Below are 20403 nucleotides of genomic sequence, written 5' to 3' on the forward strand. Positions count from 1 at the left end.
GGTGACTGAATGCCAGTGGGCGGGGCCTTTGGCGCGATGATTTATAGCTATTCGTCGGTGTCTTAAGGGCTTTGCACACTGAATACAAAATGTTTGTATGTGTTTTTTGTATTCGTCATCCGGTGGCTCTGAATTGTCAAAACCCATCTTAAAATGCTTGCTACGGAATTTTTTTATGACGGACAAAACAAAAGTTTCGGAGGCAGTGTGTAAACATGACTGACATAACGTGAAGTTGTATTTATTTTTTAACGCATGGACATTTTAGACGAGAATTTCTTTACTCATTTGCATATGCAAATATATTAGCACTTTTGATGTCACAGATCTCGCAATATCCCATTTTTGGAGCTTGATTTAAATGCTTTGTTTATAATGATAATTATGTTTTAAGCTATGAAATTTGCAGGATGTTTTAATGGTACAAAGACCTCTTATATGTCAAAAGATCATTTGGTCATATGAAAAGCAAATTTGATTTCTCGTGTCATACCCCCTTAAAACTAAATTTACAAACAAATTCAAAATATTAAGATGAAATATAATAGTATATTAATAGTAGTATAAATAAAATACTTGTGATATACATTGGATCCCCTTGACCTTTAATGTACACTGTAAAAATTATATGTTCAATAAGTTATGACAACATATGTTTTGACATTGTTTTAACTAATCAAAATAAGTTAAGAAATGTTAACCTTTTTTTGTTATAGAAGATGTAACTAATTTTTTTATTTAAGAAATATTTAAGAAATTCTCAAGTGTTGATAGAAATATGTATGCAAGTGTGTAATATAAATACATTCTTAAAAATACTACGTCCACCATGTTGGTGATCTCTTTTTTTTAAACCTTTATCATTCCCTGGTTGAATACTTTAGAACAGATATAACAACATTAATATAACATTTAACATTTTTGCATACTTTGTATGGAAGTATGCATATGTACTATGCTAACAAAAATCCTTTTAATACCCAAGCAAAACCTGACCGTTCATTATAATTAAAGCAGCCAGGTCTTTCTGCAAGTAGCCCATGCAGGGGTCTGGGTAACTCAATATGGAAAAGCTATTCCCTTATCCTGCCCCACATGCATGCTGTGCCTCTTAATCATTTCTGATCATGAATCATATCTGTTCATGACAAGCTGTGCTTAAAATGAAAATGACTTGTAGTTCCACTGTGGAGGAGAAGTATGAGGAAGCCTTCGAGGCACTTGCTACTGACCGGAGGCGTCTGGTAGAGCTAGCGCCTGGATCCTGCCTTGTTGTGGGAGATTCATTTGGGATTTTCTTTCAGTTTAATTGCAGCTGGTTCAAATGCAAGCCTCAGCGATGTGCTGAAATCTGCAGGGTTTGAGCATTTTTATGGATTTCGTCCAAGAGTTGACAAACATGTCTTTTAGTTGGAGGATTTTCTGAAAACAGAAAAATGTGCATCGTTGTTGCTTGTTGACTTGATAACCCTTATAAAATGTACTGTGGTAATACCGTAGTACAGTGATGTTATCAAATAGGAATACTCTTATATCTCTCTTAAGTCTCTTCTGTTCACCAAGGCTGCATTTATTTGATCAAAAATACAGTGAAAACAGTCATATTGTGATACATTTTTTATGTATATTTTAAAATGTAACTTATTCCTAACTAATCTAACTTAAAATATTCCAGATTTTTCAGCATCATTATGGGATAGTTCACCCAAAAATAAAAATGTGATGTTTATCTGCTTACCCCCAGTGCATCCAAGATGTAGGTGTGTTTGTTTCTTCAGTAGAACACAAATTAAGATTTTTAACTTCAACCGTTGCAGTCTGGCAGTCATAATGTATGTGAATGGGTAACATCTCTATGAGAGTAAAAACAAAAATATGCTTAGACAACCTGCACAAAAACTTGTTTTGTTCTTCCCGTGACGACACACTGATGTCTTAAGACACGAACCGAACCGTTTCTGTGAGAAATCGAACAGAATTTATGTTTAGTTTTTTTTTTAACCTCATATCCAGACGAATCTCATCTAGTGTTCCCATTACTTCCGTCTGGTAAGGTCAAACTGGCGTGATCACATATATATGCATGGATCGGCCGAATGAGGCATCTACATAATATATACCCATGATCGCGCCAGTTTGACCTTACCAAATGGAAGTAATGATGGATGGGAACACTAGATGAGATTCATCTGGATATGAAAAAAAAAAAAAAACAGAAACTGATCGGTTCGTGTCCTAAGACATCAGTGTGTCATCACGGGCAGCAGGGTTTTTGTGCAGGTTGTCTAAGCATGATTTTTTTTTTTTTTTACTCTCATAGAGATGTTACCCATTCACATGCATTATGACTGGCAGACTGCAACGGTTGGGATTAAAAATCCTAATTAGTGTTCTCCTGAAGAAACAAAGACAGCTACATCTTGGATGCACTGGGGTGAGCAGATAAACATCACATTTTCATTTTTAAAATATCCCTTTACTCCAGTCTTCAGTGTCACATGATCCTTCAGAAATCATTCTAATACACTGATTTGATACTTAAAGGGGGGGTGAAACACTCAGTTTCAGTCAGTGTCATGTCAATCTTGAGTACCTATAGAGTAGCATTGCATCCTGCATATATCCGAAAAGTCTTTATTTTTTTTATAATTATATAAGAAAGATGCGCTGTTCCGAGTCTTTCCGAAAAAAGCCGAGCGGGTGGGGGCGTGTCGTGTGAGCGGAGCTAAATAATGACGTGTGCGCGCTGCTGCTATTGTGTTGAGTCGAGTGCGTCATCCCTAACAGCGGGAAAAAAACTTTATTCAAAATAAAAAATATGGCTTTTAATCAGATACAGCCATACATCTATGATCCGGAATCAGACCCAGAGGCTGAAGTTGAACAGGAGCAGCAGCAAAAACGACTAGAGCAGGACGTCTCTATGTGGTACAAGTTATACACTAACTATATAATATGCTTAGCGACTTGTGTTATTTACATATTTATACTTGAATTATATCGTCGTATTTTTGTCTTTGAAGGTGTACATGTGGGAAGTGCAGTTGTGCACGTGTGTTTGTGTGTTTACGCGTGGTTTGTGTAGACAGTAAGCGGACCGGTTTTGCACAGCAGGATTAGTTAGTGTTTACATAGAAAGACACGGAATAGTAGCCCATTTGAATGAAGAAGCGCGCTTATTTAGTTCAACATATTTCCCCACTCTTTGTGTATTGTTGTTTGGAGTGCTTTTACAATACACAAACATAAAGTTACACATATAGTGGCCAGCTAAACAAATGTACACGCACTACACATCGCATGCTCCATTGATCAAATAGCTATACGTGATCATGTTTGGGCTAACACAGACAAAAACACAGACATTTAAAGCAGTCTCACTCACCGCCTGCGGTACTAACGTTGGGACTGCTCCATCCTTCAGCATTAGGCGATCGGAAAATCCTGTGTCGAGCTGGGCCTTGTTTATGAAACAGTCGGCACCGAAATGCAGCGAACAGATATAAACATTCGCGCAACTCAGTTGCTGATCCGGAAAAGCAAATTACATCCACTGTTGCCTTAACGCGGGGGGTTTGGGGAATCTGTGCAGGACTGTCTTGGTCTGGCAACCAAAAACGCACTTTTTTGGTGACATTGTTATGTGCACATCACCTGTTTAGCATCCTACAAGCCAGCGCTTTGATGGGCGTAGCCTGTTGCTTTCGCTCTCTCCCTCTCTCTCTCTCACGCGCTTCCGGTAGAATTGTCCGTAAGGCCCATACAAGGAAATTCCGCCCCCGTTAACGTCAAAGGGGACGCATGATCGCAAAAAACTTGCCGAAACTTATGACTAACCGGAAGTAGTATTTTTGACAAAGAAATACTCCCATCAAACGTCCACCTTAACTTTTGAAACTTTGTCCATGTTTAGTATTGTAGCGACTCAGGCGAATCAAACACACAATCTCCAGTTACATTTAACAAATATGTTTTGAAAGTTGTGCTCACTAGCATACCTTCCCCCCCAACACAACAGAGGGAGATTCTTCAGTCACCCTGGAAACCATCTGATAAGATCTTTTTATGGCCGGAAAGAATGTGGCCACAGAGCTTTTGACACAGAGACACAGAGCTTTTGCCTCAAATTATAGACAAACCATCTATAAATGAACATGCACCCCAGGACATTATATGTAAACACATAATTGTTTTGTAAAATGTTTCTTCTGTATGGTATTTTGCATCTTTTTGTCTGTGTCTTAACAAAGTACTAGTTCAGATAACCTCATATATGTCATGTCTCCTATCAAATTAATGCTCACTTCACGACTTACACTTCCAGGTATATCACTTATTCAGAAAATGCAGTGTGTGTTTGTTGCATTAATTATAGTATGAAGACTCAGAGACCCACTGAGTCGAACCTTCAAACAAAGAGCAATAAAGTCTGCTGAGGAATTTCCCGCCGGGAAATCCCAACACTCTCATTGGTTAAGTCTAACCCTGGAGGGTGGGACTACGGCCAGACCATAAAAGGAGGACCTCGGATGCCCTCCTCCTCTTCTTCTTGTTCTCTTACTTCTCTCTCTTCTCTCGCTGGCTGAACCAACACGTCATCGTGGCTGGCCCTTGAGCCAGGCCACCAATGCAGGCCCTCCAAGCAGGCCTCATCTCTTCCAAAAATCTTCTCTTCTACAATCCGATCTTCAAGAACACGAAGCATCGCTAAAGCAAACAGCCGCTTCCCTCCCAACCTCGGAAAGGACCGCCGGACATGCAGGACATTTGAACACGCAGAGACACATACGCACACAAGCGAGAAGCCAAAACGAAACCAAAAAGAATGCAAGTATTCTATTTCTTACTGCTGTAAAGAGGGTGTGTTATGTCCCCGTTGGGATAAATTAACTCCGTGAAGGTCGTATTTGGTTGAACAGAAGGAAAGCTGTTTCTTACCCTCCCCCACTCTCTTTGTCTCTCTCTCTCCCTCTCTCTCTTTGTCTCTCTCTCTCTCTTTTATCTCTCTCTAACTTCAGTCTATTCATTATTCTCTTTTATGTATTCTTTCGTTAATATCTATACTTCTACTCTCTTGTTGCATATTTAGTATGTACTTTCTGTGTGAATTGTAGTGTTATTTTTAGTCTGTGTTTATTAAACCTCCGAAAGACATTTAATGAGTTGAATCTGTTATTCTGCCACATACACGAAGTCAATGAAACTTGCGATCTAAACGTTACCTAACTGCTTATGCTACTATGTTAGTAAAGTAAACTGTATGACCATTTGAAATATTGAACTTATCCTGATCAGTAAAGTTAATGTTTCTTATGCGCTCGTAAAGCAGTAATCCCTTTATTGAGAATTGATTTGAAAAGTCTATAACTAATTTGCAGGACAAACTTAGTAGGATAATTTCAGGCAATTTCATAAAGGGTTACTTGTATTTAATTAAACAATTTTCCCTATCGGAAAATTTTAATACGTAATGAACAACTGGCAAATTATATTCATAAATTCATGAATATTGAATATTAAATCCCTTTTGAGTTAATTATTCCCCGAGACATTAAACTCATGAGTCGTTGTTGTTACAGTATGGGATTCCAAGTCTTTAACAGTGTAAAAAGATCAGTATGCATGAAACAGCATTTCACCCCCCCTTTAAGAAACCTTTCTTATCAGTATTGAAAAAAGTTGCTTTTTCTATACAATAATTTTAGTGAATAGAAAGTTCAAAGTAGAATTTATTTGAAATATTTATTACATTATGAATGCATTTAATGTCACTTCTGATCAATTTAATGTGCTTTTTTAATAAAAAATATTCTTTCCAAAAATATCTTACTGACCCTAAACATTTGAAGTCATGCAAATCAAGTTTTTGTTTTGTTGTTGTTGCTGTTATTTTTTTTTTATATGGTACTCCATGGGACTTAAAATACCATAGTAGTTCTATGGTACAATATCAGTTTCCAAAAAAAACACAAAACATAGCAGCACAGTACATTTTTATATGTGCATGATTTACACAATGTGGTATGAAAGATTACTACATTTATTTTAACATAGATGTTACATGGTACTCATAAAATACAATAAAAAACATAATACTGGATACATACCTATTCATATGTTATGGTATTTACATCCTCTTAAGTACTTCAGAGGATGCTATTGTGCATAACCTTGGTACATGTCAAAAAACATGGTAAAACTATGTAGTAAATATATCAGCAATTATTTCATGTGTTTCTTGTATTGCACAACCTTTCTGTGACAGTCTTATCTATAGTAATTTTCTCAATTTAGAAGTTTCCCTTATATCAGACTGCTGTCAATTCTGCCTTTGAAATACAGAGGCTACAGAAGAATAATGGTTTAATATCAATTTTTCTGGGCACTATAGTCTATAATACTGGCTGGAATTTGTCCTGAGTAAGTGTTTACTGTGTAGAATTGTGATAAATGGATGGGTTTTAGCAGCTAGCGTGATCACACCGCTAATGCTTTCACCGTGAAGGGTGCTGTAGTGCAAATTGAGAGCTCTGAATGACAAAGATAGGCAAAAGAGGCTCTGTCCAACACCACAGATGACAGGGACTCTGTGTGACTGACAGTGGGTGAACATTTCTCCACCGCAAGGACTGCTGAACGCATGGCTAAATATGTACATGCAATACTTCCGCCTAATAATTAGACATCCTAATATGAAATTATTATCTATTCTTTGAAAACAGGCACATTGTTCCATTTAGCGGAAGCATTGTCAAGGGCTTTGTCATGAAAAATACCCCTTTGTGGCTTATTTGATACAACCGGGAAGTGGTTCGTCTAAGGTTCAGTTCTTTTGTGCAGCTCTCAGTTGTTTGTTTTACATGTTAAATCCATTAACAGCTTGCTAATAAAGCTTGTGTTTGAGAAGGCGCTCAAACTGATTTACATATCTGGTTTGCAGGAGACAAAAGAGCTTGTGGCCATTAAGAAGTTCAAGGACAGTGAAGGTAAAAGACTGCTACAACCAAATGCTTGCTTTTTCATCCATGTCATTTAATGGTTTGAGACTTTGAAATGAACTACAACACACTCATGGTTACCATGACACAGAGTATTTACATTATTTATTGCAGACTCCAAGGGCCTGTTTGGATAGTTTGGTATACACTTTACAGTTATTGAAGTTTCTATGTATCAAATATTTTGTACCTGAAGATTTTTATTTTATTTTAGCTTCTAGCAAACAGCATAAAATAATAAATCAACATTTATTGGATTAAAGGCACAATGTGTAATATTTTTGTATTAAAATGTTCAAAAACCACTAGAAAAATGTTATATTGTTGGCTTGTGAACTTACATTATCCCAAATGTTTCCAAGAATGTTTAAATCCAGAGAAATAAGCAATTTAAACCAGGATTGCTGGTCCGTCCATGTCTGTGCGTCACTTTCAATGACATCATACCTGCGTTACCCTCGATTTTCATGGAAACACCAAAGACGCTTTAATATATTATGTTTTATTAGACAGGTGAGCAACTGTTTGGATACATTCATTGACAGAAAACAAATCATTGTTATATAGCTCAACACAGTTAGCCTGACAAGCCAAACCCACATCAAGATGTTTGGCCTAGAAACTCACTATTGACAGGGCTCAATCCGAGGGGCGGGATAAACGGCTATCTTTCAAACTCCCTCTACATGGCGTACACACAATTGGATAGCGCTACAACCAACCAGAGCAAGGAAGGTGAAGCAGAGCTAGTTGAAACGCTGTATATGTTCGGCAAAACTCCGAACACATCTTCCCTTTTTAAGAATGACTTCAGTGCTGTTCTTCGTTCTTTTCTCAGAGAAAAGCTTAACTCCAAGTCTTCCAGAGTTGCAGTCCATGCTGATTCGAAAGACCCCCGTTCGCCAGTTCCTGTGTTTACTAGAAGCACGCAAACGCATCTCGGCCATCATTATGTTAAGCCCCACCAACTCTATACACGATGTGATTGGCCCGACCAGAGTTTGGCGTTTACATCTCAGAAGGGTATTGAGAGTCGCTAGACGACTTATTGTTTAATTCTCGTTTTTTTAATTTACCACAAGTTTTACCATGCCTAATATCGCTCTAACTTACTGCAGTGCGGCCTGCGGCATAATAAAAGTTCTCGAGCCATGTCTTGCGCTTGTCTCTCATTAGCAATCGCTCCAGGCTCGTTCCTGCTCCAACAGGTCTCAGCCCCACCCTGCTTCATACTACAGTAATGTTAACAAGTCTTTAATACATTAGCTCACATTAGAGTCACATACGATTCTTTTCCATCGGCTGTAGAGGTAGACAACAACTCCCATGATTCTGCGAAATCAAGCCGTCATTAAGCTATGCCTTTGCTTTTAATTGGCGACCTCTAGCGGCTAGGGATGTCAATTTTCACAAATTCCCATGATCGATCGTCGTTTAAATTAACGATCAATTAATCGATTCATCGTTAACCATAATACTGAAATTAGTAGAAATGCGTCTACAGCAGTGGCTTATAGCCGACAGCATGACAGTATGTGCAATGCTGCTCAAAACGCAGGTTCTTCACCAAATGAATAAGAAGGATTTTTTTATCTAATCAAAGGGCTATGGGATTGTAAAATTAGTCAATGTTATTTATAATTTAATTAAATTACTTATTTAATAACCAAATATAACCTGTAATACAACACAAACGCCGCCTCAGATCTGTTATTCAGAATGTGTGGATGCACTTCCAAGAACAACGCACTGAAAGTCAGCTAAACCCAATTAATTCAAAAGGATTCATTAAAATATTGTTTTCATCAATGTTACGTAATGTGATAGTCCCAATCATAGTTATTGTTAGTTGTGCGTTGCTGTTTGAACTGCGTGAGCTGAAGCGGATGCGCTGAATCAACACTAGTAAGTTACACTGAAGCTCTTTGTTAGCGCATTATTTAACTCAACAAAAAGCTTCCTATATGAGATTAATCAGATTGATATAAAGTTAGCAAAATATTACAAAGTGCGTTCTTTTTTTCACTAAAAGAAACGCATCCTATATGATTGATCACATATATAACGTTACAAAATGAATGTAATATTACAAATTACTTCTGCACAATCTGATGCGAATGCACAAGTGAACTTGAACTAGTTACATGCGCGAGTCAGAATGCGTGACTCATGTTATGCACGCACTCTTCCTGGATCAACGCAATGAAACACACAGCAAATAAACCCAAATACTTAACAATCACAATGTTTTATTACAATAGTGTTCTCTTTAATGTTGTGTAATATGACAGTCCCAATCATATTAGTTGTTCATTGCTGTTGGAGCTGCACGCTGAAGCTGATCACCGCCACGCTTTTACTACCGCTGGCCTCTAAGTAAGGGATAATGTACACCCAGCCGGTTGTTATCGCAGAATAAACCCCGACAGGTCTTGCATCACACTGAAGGGGTTTATTCTGCGATAAAAACCGGCTGGGTGTATATTATCCCGCTTATTACACGGCTACTAGTCTCAAATAAATAATTTTTAGACACAAAATATTGTCTCGAGATTAAATATTTTATTAGCTCTTACACAAAGCTTCCGCGAAGGAAAACAGTTTCAACCTGCTTTAAGCCTTCATCTCTTGCTGAAGATTTGCCATATGCCCTTGCTAAATGTTAAAATGAATGCTGAAAGGGTTCGTTCACCCAAAAATGAAACCAAGCCTATGATTTACTCACCCTCAAGTTATCATAGGTGTATATGACATTCTTCTTTCAGACAAATACAATCGGAGTTATATTTAAAAAGTCCAGGCTAACGTTAATCCCAGCAGTTGTTGTAGTTGCGTTTGAAGTCCATAAAAAATGCAGCTGTCCGTCAAATAACATGCTCCACATGACTCCGATGGGTTAATAGAGCCTTCTGATTCGAATCGATGCGTTTGTGTAAGAAAAATATCTATATTAAACGTTATAAAGGTAACCCGCCTTGAAGTCTTCTATTGTAACCCACGGCTGTTTAAGCCACAAGATGGCGCCAGCGTTAAGCATAGAAGTAGTACCGGTCAAGATAACTCGTAGTACCCGTATGAGCGGGTGTTACCTGGAAATAACATACCTCTGGAATGCGCGATTGACCAATCAGAATCAAGTATTTCACAGAGCCGTGTAATAATGTTAATTATTAACCAAATGCATCCCTATGAGATAAATCAGCCATAGATAGGCATGCACAAAATAAACACAATATTACAACTTACATGTGCACAAAACAAAAGGCTGCGAATGCACATGCAAACTTGCAGTCATGATGAAGGTGTAACTCCTGCTGTAAAATGGTCCCGAAAAGAACTCGGGCATGCTCGCTTCATTTTTCCTCCTTTTTCGCGGTTGAGCCACACGCACGCGCATGACCCTGCTTAATCGATGATCGATAAGTCTTATCGATCAAATGTCTTATCGACAATTATTTGATCATCGATTAATCGTTGACATCCCTATTAGCGGCAAAAATTACATATTGTGCCTTTAAAAAAACTATTTAAAAAAACTGTTGATAACAGAGATCAATTGTTGATCCGTCAAAGAAATGGCATGACATTGTCTTCCCATCATGCTGTAGAAAGGATTCAGATGATGTCATCATTATAAGGGGGGGATAGAGATATTTGCTACTTTCATGCTAGGTTAATTTAATGATAGATAGTTTATCTAACATATCTAGTTTTCACAACAAAAAGACCTGAGATTTGCACCTATTATACTTTAAAAAGGTAATGGCACACCAAAGTGTTCCCTATTTGTGAGAAGTGCCTTTTATAACTCAACCTCCCTTTGAGAGCTCTATAGCTCATTTATTTTACTCTAGAAAACACAAGCCCCCTCTCAATCTTGCCTAACCCCCTTGTGTGTTCCCGCAGAGAATGAGGAAGTTAAAGAGACGACGTTACGAGAGCTCAAGATGCTCCGTACGCTGAAGCAAGACAACATTGTAGAACTGAAAGAGGCTTTTCGACGACGGGGGAAACTCTATCTAGTGTTTGAATATGTGGAGAAGGTCAGCTAAAAACTTTTTTTACATTCATTTGTATTGGTCTGAATTGTTGTTCAAATGGCATGACGTTGATTATGAGTTGTTTCAAATAGTGTTTTGCTGTATATTTCAGAATATGCTTGAGTTGTTGGAGGAATTGCCCAATGGTGCGCTACCTGATAAAGTACGAAGTTACATCTTTCAGCTGATCAAAGCTATTCACTGGTGCCACAAGAATGAGATCGTTCACAGGGGTATGAAAATCTCGGTATTTCTTTATAGATCATATTTTAAAGCAGCACCAGGTAACTTTTCAACCTTCATAATATATTTTCAAGACTCTTGTGATGATACATCGACTTACAATAGGTTGAATGACACGTCTGCCATAGCTTGATGGGGTCTGTATCGTTTTTAATCGTACTTTTAAACTTTAATCGTACTTTCGGGTAGTAACCCAAGAACAAAAAGAACTACAAAATTCGACTGCTTTACAGCATATACGTCACTTCCACCAACACCCACATTTCCTTAAATTCGGACGTGCAAGCCCAACTTTGTTGGACAATATAGTCATGTCCGAAGCAGCACAAACAAATAAGAAAGAAAAGGTTTTGTTGGAGGAAAGCAATAAGAGGAAACAAAAAAGTGATCGGATTAAAGGCAGGACGAGGATCAACATTGGACCAGCGTTTGCTCGTCGGCGTGAGCTGAAGGAGGCGTGACCGACCGATGCTGTCATGCTTGTTACGGTGAGCTACCACTCAAACATTGAATTGAAGTATCATATAGATTCTGTAAAACGGTAACCAATAGACTACTATAATGACGCTGGCTTGTAAACGTGAGCATCGCGATTATTTGGCTTTGAAAAAAATAAAACCCATGAAATTATATTTATATGACATGCTGAAACATATGCCACTGACTGTAACGTTACCTGGGATGAAGACATTTCACACGCGACGCCAGAAGAACACCTGCATGTGAACTCCTCCTGCAGTGTTCAGGGGAACTGTTAGTGCTGCACCAACCCGCGGGGACGCTTTTATGAAGTTATTTGGCCCGCCCCGCACCCGCGACCATTAAATAGACATACGGGGTCCGCGGGTTATGAGATGACCCGTGCATTACTAGTTCAGGGCTATCAGGGTTGCCATGTCAACAAATGCACGGGCGACAGCATCCCCTGTTGTAGGATGACAGCTTACGACAGTAGTTGAGGACATTATTTTTTCCCAACTGTAGGGGGACCCCGAGAGCAAAAGTTACCAAGTGCTGCTTTAATCCATATGAATCGAGTGGTTTAGTCCAAATTTTCTGTAGACACATGATAGCTGTATATTATGAACAGAATGAATATAGGCTTTTATTCACATTCAAACATTCATCAGCAAACATAAACAGAAGCTCAAGAAAACAGACTTTTCCTTTTTGGGTAAACTATTTCTTTAGATAGATATATAGATAGATAGATAGATATATAGATAGATAGATAGATAGATAGATAGATAGATAGATAGATAGATAGATAGATAGATAGATAGATAGATAGATAGATAGATAGATAGATAGATAGATAGATAGATAGATAGATAGATAGATAGATAGATAGATAGATTGATTGATTTTGTTATTATCAACATTTCTTATTTATTGCTGGTGTAATTTTTGTGTAGTCATGAACACAAATTGAGCTCACTAAGAAAATATCCATCCTTTCATCTAATCTGCAGATATCAAGCCTGAAAATCTCCTCATCAGCTCCAATGATATCCTGAAGCTGTGTGATTTTGGTGAGCAGAGGCTTTCACTCGTCTGATTCAGGACCCGCCACCCCCATATTCACACTGATCTCTCTCGCTGAATGCTTGGTCTCCTTTCCAGGCGTCATGAGTACTGCGTGACGTCTGAAAACAAAACAAAAAAAGATCTGAAGTCGGATTTGAGTGGAAGGGAATGAAACAGATTTTGTCTAAATCAGGATTTAGTGGCAGAGCTTATTCTGTGTAATGCTAAATTTAAGTTGATTTTGGGTCATTGCAGATATATGAGTTTATAAACTGAAATGGAAGATGACTGAAATATTCACCCGTATCACAGAAGAAAACGTTGTTAGCAGTGCTGGCGAGTAACTTTCTCAAAGTTGCAACTCTTTTTCAGTTTTCATTAGTATGGCAGTCGTCTAGCTGTCATAAATATTTTTTAAAGTGTAGTTTAGTGCAGTGTTGTACGACAAAACCCAACATCGCTATTTTTAATCCTTGCACCTTATACCAGCAATACACAAAATATAACTATTTATGTTTATATTATAGCCTTTTGAATATATATATTTTTTGTAATTTGTTTTATGCTTGATAATACTGATCTGGTTTGGCAAAAAAAAAACAATTAGGCATACATCTTATCAATTACAATTATATCATTTTAATTTATCTTGTGTACAAATATGTTTAGGTAATGTGTATACACAATTAAAATTAATTAATATATTAATATAAATTAACAATATAATATATATTATAAATAAAATAACACCCAAATAATTGTATGAATTATAAAATAATGATGATATAAATATAGAAATAAACATTTATATAATTGTATAAATTAATAATATAGAAACGCATTACATATAAATACATTTTATAATAATTATACATTTAGTTATATATTTTGTATATTAACAATATCATCTCCTTAAATTACTTTGAACTTGTCTAATGTAACATTGTGGCTGTTGTAAAGAGCGCACAAAAGGAGTACAAACAAAACATAGTTTTTATTCTAATTCACATGGAAAATTCAGTGGAAGGGAGAAATAACAACTACATAACATTGACTGGGAAGTAATATCGGACAAAGGAACTGATGTAATTAAGGGGATATATAGCAGGGAGATGATTAACTAGAATAAAAACAGGTGTGACTATAATTAAGAACCATAGGAACTAATGATAGCAAAGAAACAAAGGGAACATAATGAACACAAAACCAGAGCATACATGTGACACCGTATAGCTTCAATATATTTAGATACTCTTTGATTTTTTTTAAATTAACTTTTATTTTTTCTTTATAAAAATATAACGTTTACTTTATAATTAAAATTAAGTAACTTGTAGCTTGATAATCGGCTTCAAAGTAGCTTCCCCAACACTGGTTGGTAGTATTGTGAATCTAGATACAATCAAAACATAGGCTGTCGTCCCAGCACCTGATAAACCACATATTGTACTTCCCAGCCTCCATGTTCCGCTCCTGATGGAATGTATATTCACTCAGGGTTAAATTTTGCCTCCACAGTGAATGCCACGGAAATTGAGAATGACTCACACCACAGGCTTCTCTCTAAGACTTTTATTTTTAGAGGGAAGAACATGGCAAGATTAATTAAGATCTCTGAATGTTGTGCACAGTCTTGCTCATACCAGACACCTTTTTTCCCTTTCCTCTCTCCCTACGTCTGTCTATCCGGGCTGGTCACTCCCTAGGCTTTGCCCGCAATCTCTCTGAAGGCAGCGATGCTAACTACACTGAGTATGTGGCGACCAGGTGGTACCGCTCACCTGAACTGCTCCTGGGGTAAGTCCTGATATATGTACTCCCTGCTCTATTTTTCAAGCTGATTTCTAGTATACCCTGTTTCCAGAGCCATAGCTGAAATTGTTTTCTCTATGAAGCCAAAAGGCATGAAAAATCGAATCCCCCTCAAACACAAGCGCTAATATGCATCGAGGGCACATCCTTTTTAAAAATTTCGATTTGATACATCCATTAGATGTGACATCAGGAGTGAGGTGCATGATTATTTGTCCTTGTCTTCATTGAAGCGTTATTTTCTAGTGTGTGCCACTAGACTAGATGAATGCAGTGGAACATTTTTTGAAACTCTCACCATTTAAAGTCCACCCACACAAATATTCTCTCCCTCCCTCTTGCTGTGTGTTAGTGCAAAGATTTGTGTCTCAGTGTTATGTCTATCTATCTGCCTCTGTCTTTGCTTGCATTTCTCCTCATCCCTCTTTCATTATTAACGGTGCCATTGTTCAAACTTAGAGTTAGGAATCTGAACAAAACCTTAACCCTAAGCATGACACTTTGGTGTGTAAATCTCCCTGCACCGTTTATGCTACATACATGAATGTGCTACTTTGAAAAGTATTACTATTACTTTTCTAAGCAGTCGGATTTATGATTTTTGCACTTCAGATTATAAAACTTAAAAAAAAAACTAAGGCCAAAGGCCTGTTCACACCAAGGACAATATCGATAAAGATCTAGTTTTAAAAATCAATCTAAATGTCAAAGAATAGCAGAGCCCTCACCACAACTATAATAGCCAATCAGAATCCGTGCTGTAAAGAGCTCAAGCATTTCAATTAGCAGAAAACATAACTGCAGCACGTGCTTATAATAAGCAGACCAATGTTGTAATATAACAGTGGGCACTGTTATAGTTATCTTTAAGGTTATCATTATCTGTTTAGTAGCCATTATATTTTCACTTATGAAACAGAACTTTTTCAAATCTTAAGTCAAGAATTTTTTTACATTCATCTAATACAGCACCTCCTGAGAACATTATAGTGACTTGGGCCAGTAAGCAGTCAGCTGGAACACTCTCTAGCAACAGAAGTCTTTAGCAATCACAAAGCAATATTCTACAAAACCCTCTTGGAACATGTTATCATCTGCATAGCAACACCCTAGAAACTTACCAGAACACCAAACAACCACCTAGCATCACCCTAGAAACTGCTCTGAACACCATAAACCTCTGAATCACACAAAGCAACTCTACAGAAACCACCCTGAACACTGTAGCAGTGCCACAGAAACCACTCTAAACACCTTAGTAACCACAAAACAACAGGCTAAACATCCTCTAAACATCAAAGCAACCAAATAGCAACACCCTATAGAAACCACCTAAAACACCCTAGCAAAACCTTAAAACAACCCTGTGAACATTTTTAGAAGATACTATACAATATCTTCAAAATACAGTAGTCTTCATATTTATAACCAATTGTCACCTTAAAAACAGTGCTTTGTGTGGTGGTGACAGGAACAAGCAATTCTCCTACATATAGAAATATATGGTTGGCGTTTTAATTCAATCTTTATTTTATTAGTTTATCAAATAATTATGTTAACTCAACTAATTTAATGTAGAATAGCTTGATTTACTAATTAGCCTACTAATTAAATAATGTCAACTTAGTAAATGTATTGATTAGGGCTGCCCCGACAAAAGATTTTTCTAGTGGTCTAGTCATTTGTTTAAGCAATTAGTAGAGTAATCGCACATGTATATTAGGCTAATTTAATTAGTCTACTGAAATATATACTGGGTGCATGGAAGCGGCGGGCACACATAAAGCTTGTGCAAAGCACCGGCAAAAAATTAATGATTATAAATGTGTCGGAAAAAATAACAAGAAAACATTTTATCTGTTTATTATTAAACTAGTATTTTCTGAGTCAGTGTCGGCTGCAAAGATGAATTTGACAATGCCGCCTCTCCACAGTATAAGCCTAGTGGACGCGCCTTTAGAGAGAATTGCACTTTTCATACTGATTATATATCCAGAGAATATTTGTTTTCGATTTGAATTTGTTAATTTAAAAGACATTTCAAGCTTTTTATAGGCTAGATATATTTCTCATAAATATATGCTTGGCAAGAAGCCTGATACGCTTAGTTACGGTTCATTTATGAAATGCGCTGCTTTTGGACGAAAGAAAGCGTGCGTCATGTTTTAAGCACAACTATTTGTTGTTTGTTGCAGCTTCTACACTCTACACAAAATCTTGGATATATGCCTAATAATAGCGCATATTTATTTAGGTTAACATTAAAGCAAGCGGCCAAGACAGACGGATTAATGCTCTTCATGCTTAACAAATCACTATTGTGACGCCTCTTGACTCTAGCAACACCCTATAGAATCCAGAGAACCTTAGAAACCACCTAGCAACATCCTAGAAATTACCCTTAACACCTTAGCAACACCCTAGAAACCACCCTAGCGACATCCTCAGAAATCACTTAGAACATCTTAGCAACCACAAAGGATCATGCTAAAAACCCTCTAAATGCCATTACAACTGCATAGAAACACTCTAGCAACCGCATTCATTGCCCAATAGTCTAGTGACAGCAGCTTTTTCAGGAGCACATTTTTGTTATGTTTTGTGTCTGTCTATGAAAGACAAATATAATCTAACTATTTTACTAATAAAGCTGTTTAAACAGCTTGAATAGTCAGATTACATGTATTTCAACTAAAAATGATTGATAAGGAAATGGAAAACTCAAATGAAGGTCAATAATTGACTTATATTTGTCTTCTTGGCTTTCGCAGAGCTCCATATGGGAAGGCGGTGGACATGTGGTCGGTGGGGTGTATTTTGGGAGAACTTAGTGATGGGCAGCCCCTGTTTCCAGGCGAGAGTGAAATCGACCAGCTCTTCACTATTCAGAAGGTGTTGGGCCCTTTACCACCAGAGCAGATGAAGCTGTTCTACACCAACCCTCGTTTTGCCGGACTAAGAGTAAGAACCTGCCTTCTGATTCACTCCTCTGTCCTGTTCTGTGCTTTCCTCTTCTCGCCTCTTCTCTTCTCTCCTTTCCAATGGCATGGATCCCAGCATTCTGAATAAGTGGCTGCCTATGACTCATGTATCGCTATGTGCCAGTGTGAAACACAACTGGCTTTGCCTTGACAAGACTGATCACAGTACATAATATTCACACACATGCACATAGACTCACACATACAGAACATAGCCTCAAAAAGTATTTGGATACTTTTGGACACTCAAGTCACAATTTAAAATATGTTTTTTACCATAGGTGGCATCTGCATGAATGATCCTAGACTTTTCATATTTTCAATTCATTTTCATTTATTTTGCGATAATGACTGGCTGATTATACACTGAAAAAAAAATTTTTTTTACTGCTTGTTCAAATTGCTTGGTAAAAATAAGCTAAAGCAACACAATTGCTATACATTTTGTCCTAACTTAATTTGATTGTGTTCAATCCACTTATATATAACTCAAATTGAAGTTTACTTAATCCGTTTGTGTTGCATTAATTGAAACTGGGTTAATGCAACTAAAGCTTGTTAGTTCCCAGCATGCTTTGCATATGGCTAAATAAAGAGTTTTTATATGCAAAAGTGTTTTTTATGTATTTTTGAGCAAGATGAGAAAGGGGGAGACTTGATTGTGTTTAATAGAGTTTAATATTCGATTATGTTGGAATTATTAGAATAATTTAAATTACAGTGTGTTACCATTCTAGAGAAGAGTGAAGTATTTTCTTAGGCTATGGACTAAAACGACTAATGTCATAATGGCTTTGCTGAAGGAGCTTTTAATGCTTAGCTTTTAAAATGCTAATGTGTGCTATTGCTAGCTAAAAGTTTGTCAACTAGCTAGTGCAGTATTATAATTGAGCTGTGTAATATTAAAGTATATGAAATTGAAGTGGATAAATGAATATATGAATTTGAATGTCGGAATCATGTCAGGAAGCCATATAATAATTATAATTCCATGATGTTGAAGTTACATGAACAAATTATGTTTGCTTAACTTAATTGATTCGTGTGAGATCGATGTACACAATTAAATCATGAAAATCCAACACACTTTTTTCAGTGTACTTATCTAGCTAATTACACTGCTGCTTATCAAATCAATAGATTAATATGATTTTTTTTTTATCTTAATTGTAGATTAGCTTCATGATAAGATATCTAGTCAATTAAAAAGCCAGCCAATAATTGGTTTGTTGAAAAGCCATGTATTTAAAGGTAATACTCATAGACCGTAAAAAAATATGGACGACTCGACATCATCCGTTTCCGCTTGCCATATTTGAAGCTTTCAGGCGGGGGTGCACAGCGCTGACATCTTGGGACCGAGTCTGCGCAGTAGCAATTTCGGGACCGGAGTTGCGCAGTAGAGCGCAGGAAGTAGAGCAGGAAGGACAGCTGCGATATCAAAAGCCCGCCCACACTCTCGCAAATGCAGAACAATTAATTATGTTGGTGTGAAATAAACAAAGCTAAAGCTCCAATCTGCTCCCAAAAATTCAGAAAAAAGTCCGTTAGTGCCTCAGTGACAACTTCACTCAGAGAAGACGGAAGTCTCAGCTGTCAATCATGACGTCACACCCCCTGTTTTTAAAGCGTCAGATAACTAACTAAAACTAAACTTATTTTAAAAACGAACACTTGAAATGAAATCATCGTGATGATAACTGCCTTCAGTGACATAAACTAACTTTGGGGAAAAAATATTTGAAGTGTAATTTTATTATTTAGTTTGCCTCGCGTCCATTAGAAAACACAGAGGGGGGGGCTATACTGGGACCGGTCACCGGGGGGCGATCGAGGCGCGAAAGCTTCAGTATCTGAGAGGGAGACTGCAGGCTTGGTAATACTTTATTTTGATGGTCCACTTTAGACCACCTGCTAGCTAAGCTATAAGTAACTTTGCAACCACATGTCAACTACCTTTCAATAGAGTATTAGTTGACTGTCTTCTTAATATCTGCTAAGACTTTATTTTGATGCTCCCCCAACAGCATTCTACTTTCTATAAGTAACTTTGCGACTACATGTCAACTTATTCTACCAACCTGAACCCATACACCGTTAACCTAAAAGTCTACTACAGTCTACTAATAGTTGACATGCAGTTGCAAAGATACTTATAGTTAGAAGAATTTCACCTCTTAATGCATTTAACCAAAGTATTCCATATTCATAATGAATTCTTCTGCTCTATTCTTTAGTCCCTCCTCTGTCTGTATTTAACTATGTAAGTATATGTTTTTGTGACAGTTTCCTTCTGTAAGTCATCCTCAGACGCTCGATCGAAGGTACCTGGGCATCATCAACGGACTCATGTTAGATTTAATGAAGGTAAAGCAGTCTGTAACACTCACCAGAGATCATTTCCACTTTCAAATCCCGACAGTAGTGATATATTTGGTGTTGATTTATATTAAAATTAACTGCAGATGTCATATTACCCCCAAGTGCAAAGTGTTATTAAAGACTGAATTTGAATGAGTTTTATTGTTCTACTGTGGCATGACTCTCTTCATTCTTTCACTGTATCAGAACCTGCTGTGCCTGAACCCCACTGAACGCTTTCTGACAGAACAGTGTCTGAATCACCCAGTGTTTCAAGGTCTGAGAGGGCCGGAGCGGCCAGCTCCCCCATCACCCACCCCACCTCGCTCCTCGAAGAGAAAACCATACCACGGAGACAACACCATACCCAGTCGGTCAGTAATTGCTACTTCTATACTAGGTTAAAGTTGACGTCTGATTTCCGTGCAATTAGTTGAAGCA

The 20403-nt window shown here is 37.3% G+C and overlaps 1 protein-coding gene and 1 long non-coding RNA gene across 5 annotated transcripts in view; one reads left to right on the forward strand and one right to left on the reverse strand.

Moving 5' to 3' along the window:
* Positions 1-20403, forward strand: part of cdkl5 (cyclin dependent kinase like 5) — a 56656-nt gene that overhangs the window by 19400 nt on the left and 16853 nt on the right. For all 4 annotated transcript variants that reach the window (XM_067432044.1, XM_067432042.1, XM_067432043.1 and 1 more), the window contains exons 4-11: positions 6941-6986; positions 10905-11041; positions 11151-11271; positions 12754-12813; positions 14515-14605; positions 17392-17581; positions 19888-19968; positions 20170-20336. In XM_067432044.1, the coding sequence (XP_067288145.1) occupies positions 6941-6986; positions 10905-11041; positions 11151-11271; positions 12754-12813; positions 14515-14605; positions 17392-17581; positions 19888-19968; positions 20170-20336 (893 nt within the window). The remainder of the gene's footprint in view (positions 1-6940; positions 6987-10904; positions 11042-11150; positions 11272-12753; positions 12814-14514; positions 14606-17391; positions 17582-19887; positions 19969-20169; positions 20337-20403) is intronic.
* The window catches only part of LOC137058684 (uncharacterized), a 29960-nt gene continuing 22361 nt past the window's right edge, over positions 12805-20403 (reverse strand). The window contains exon 3 of the long non-coding RNA XR_010900790.1: positions 12805-12927. This is a non-coding gene — a long non-coding RNA (uncharacterized lncRNA). The remainder of the gene's footprint in view (positions 12928-20403) is intronic.

Source organism: Pseudorasbora parva, chromosome 22 (genome assembly GCF_024679245.1).
Source record: "Pseudorasbora parva isolate DD20220531a chromosome 22, ASM2467924v1, whole genome shotgun sequence".
NCBI lineage: Eukaryota > Metazoa > Chordata > Actinopteri > Cypriniformes > Gobionidae > Pseudorasbora > Pseudorasbora parva.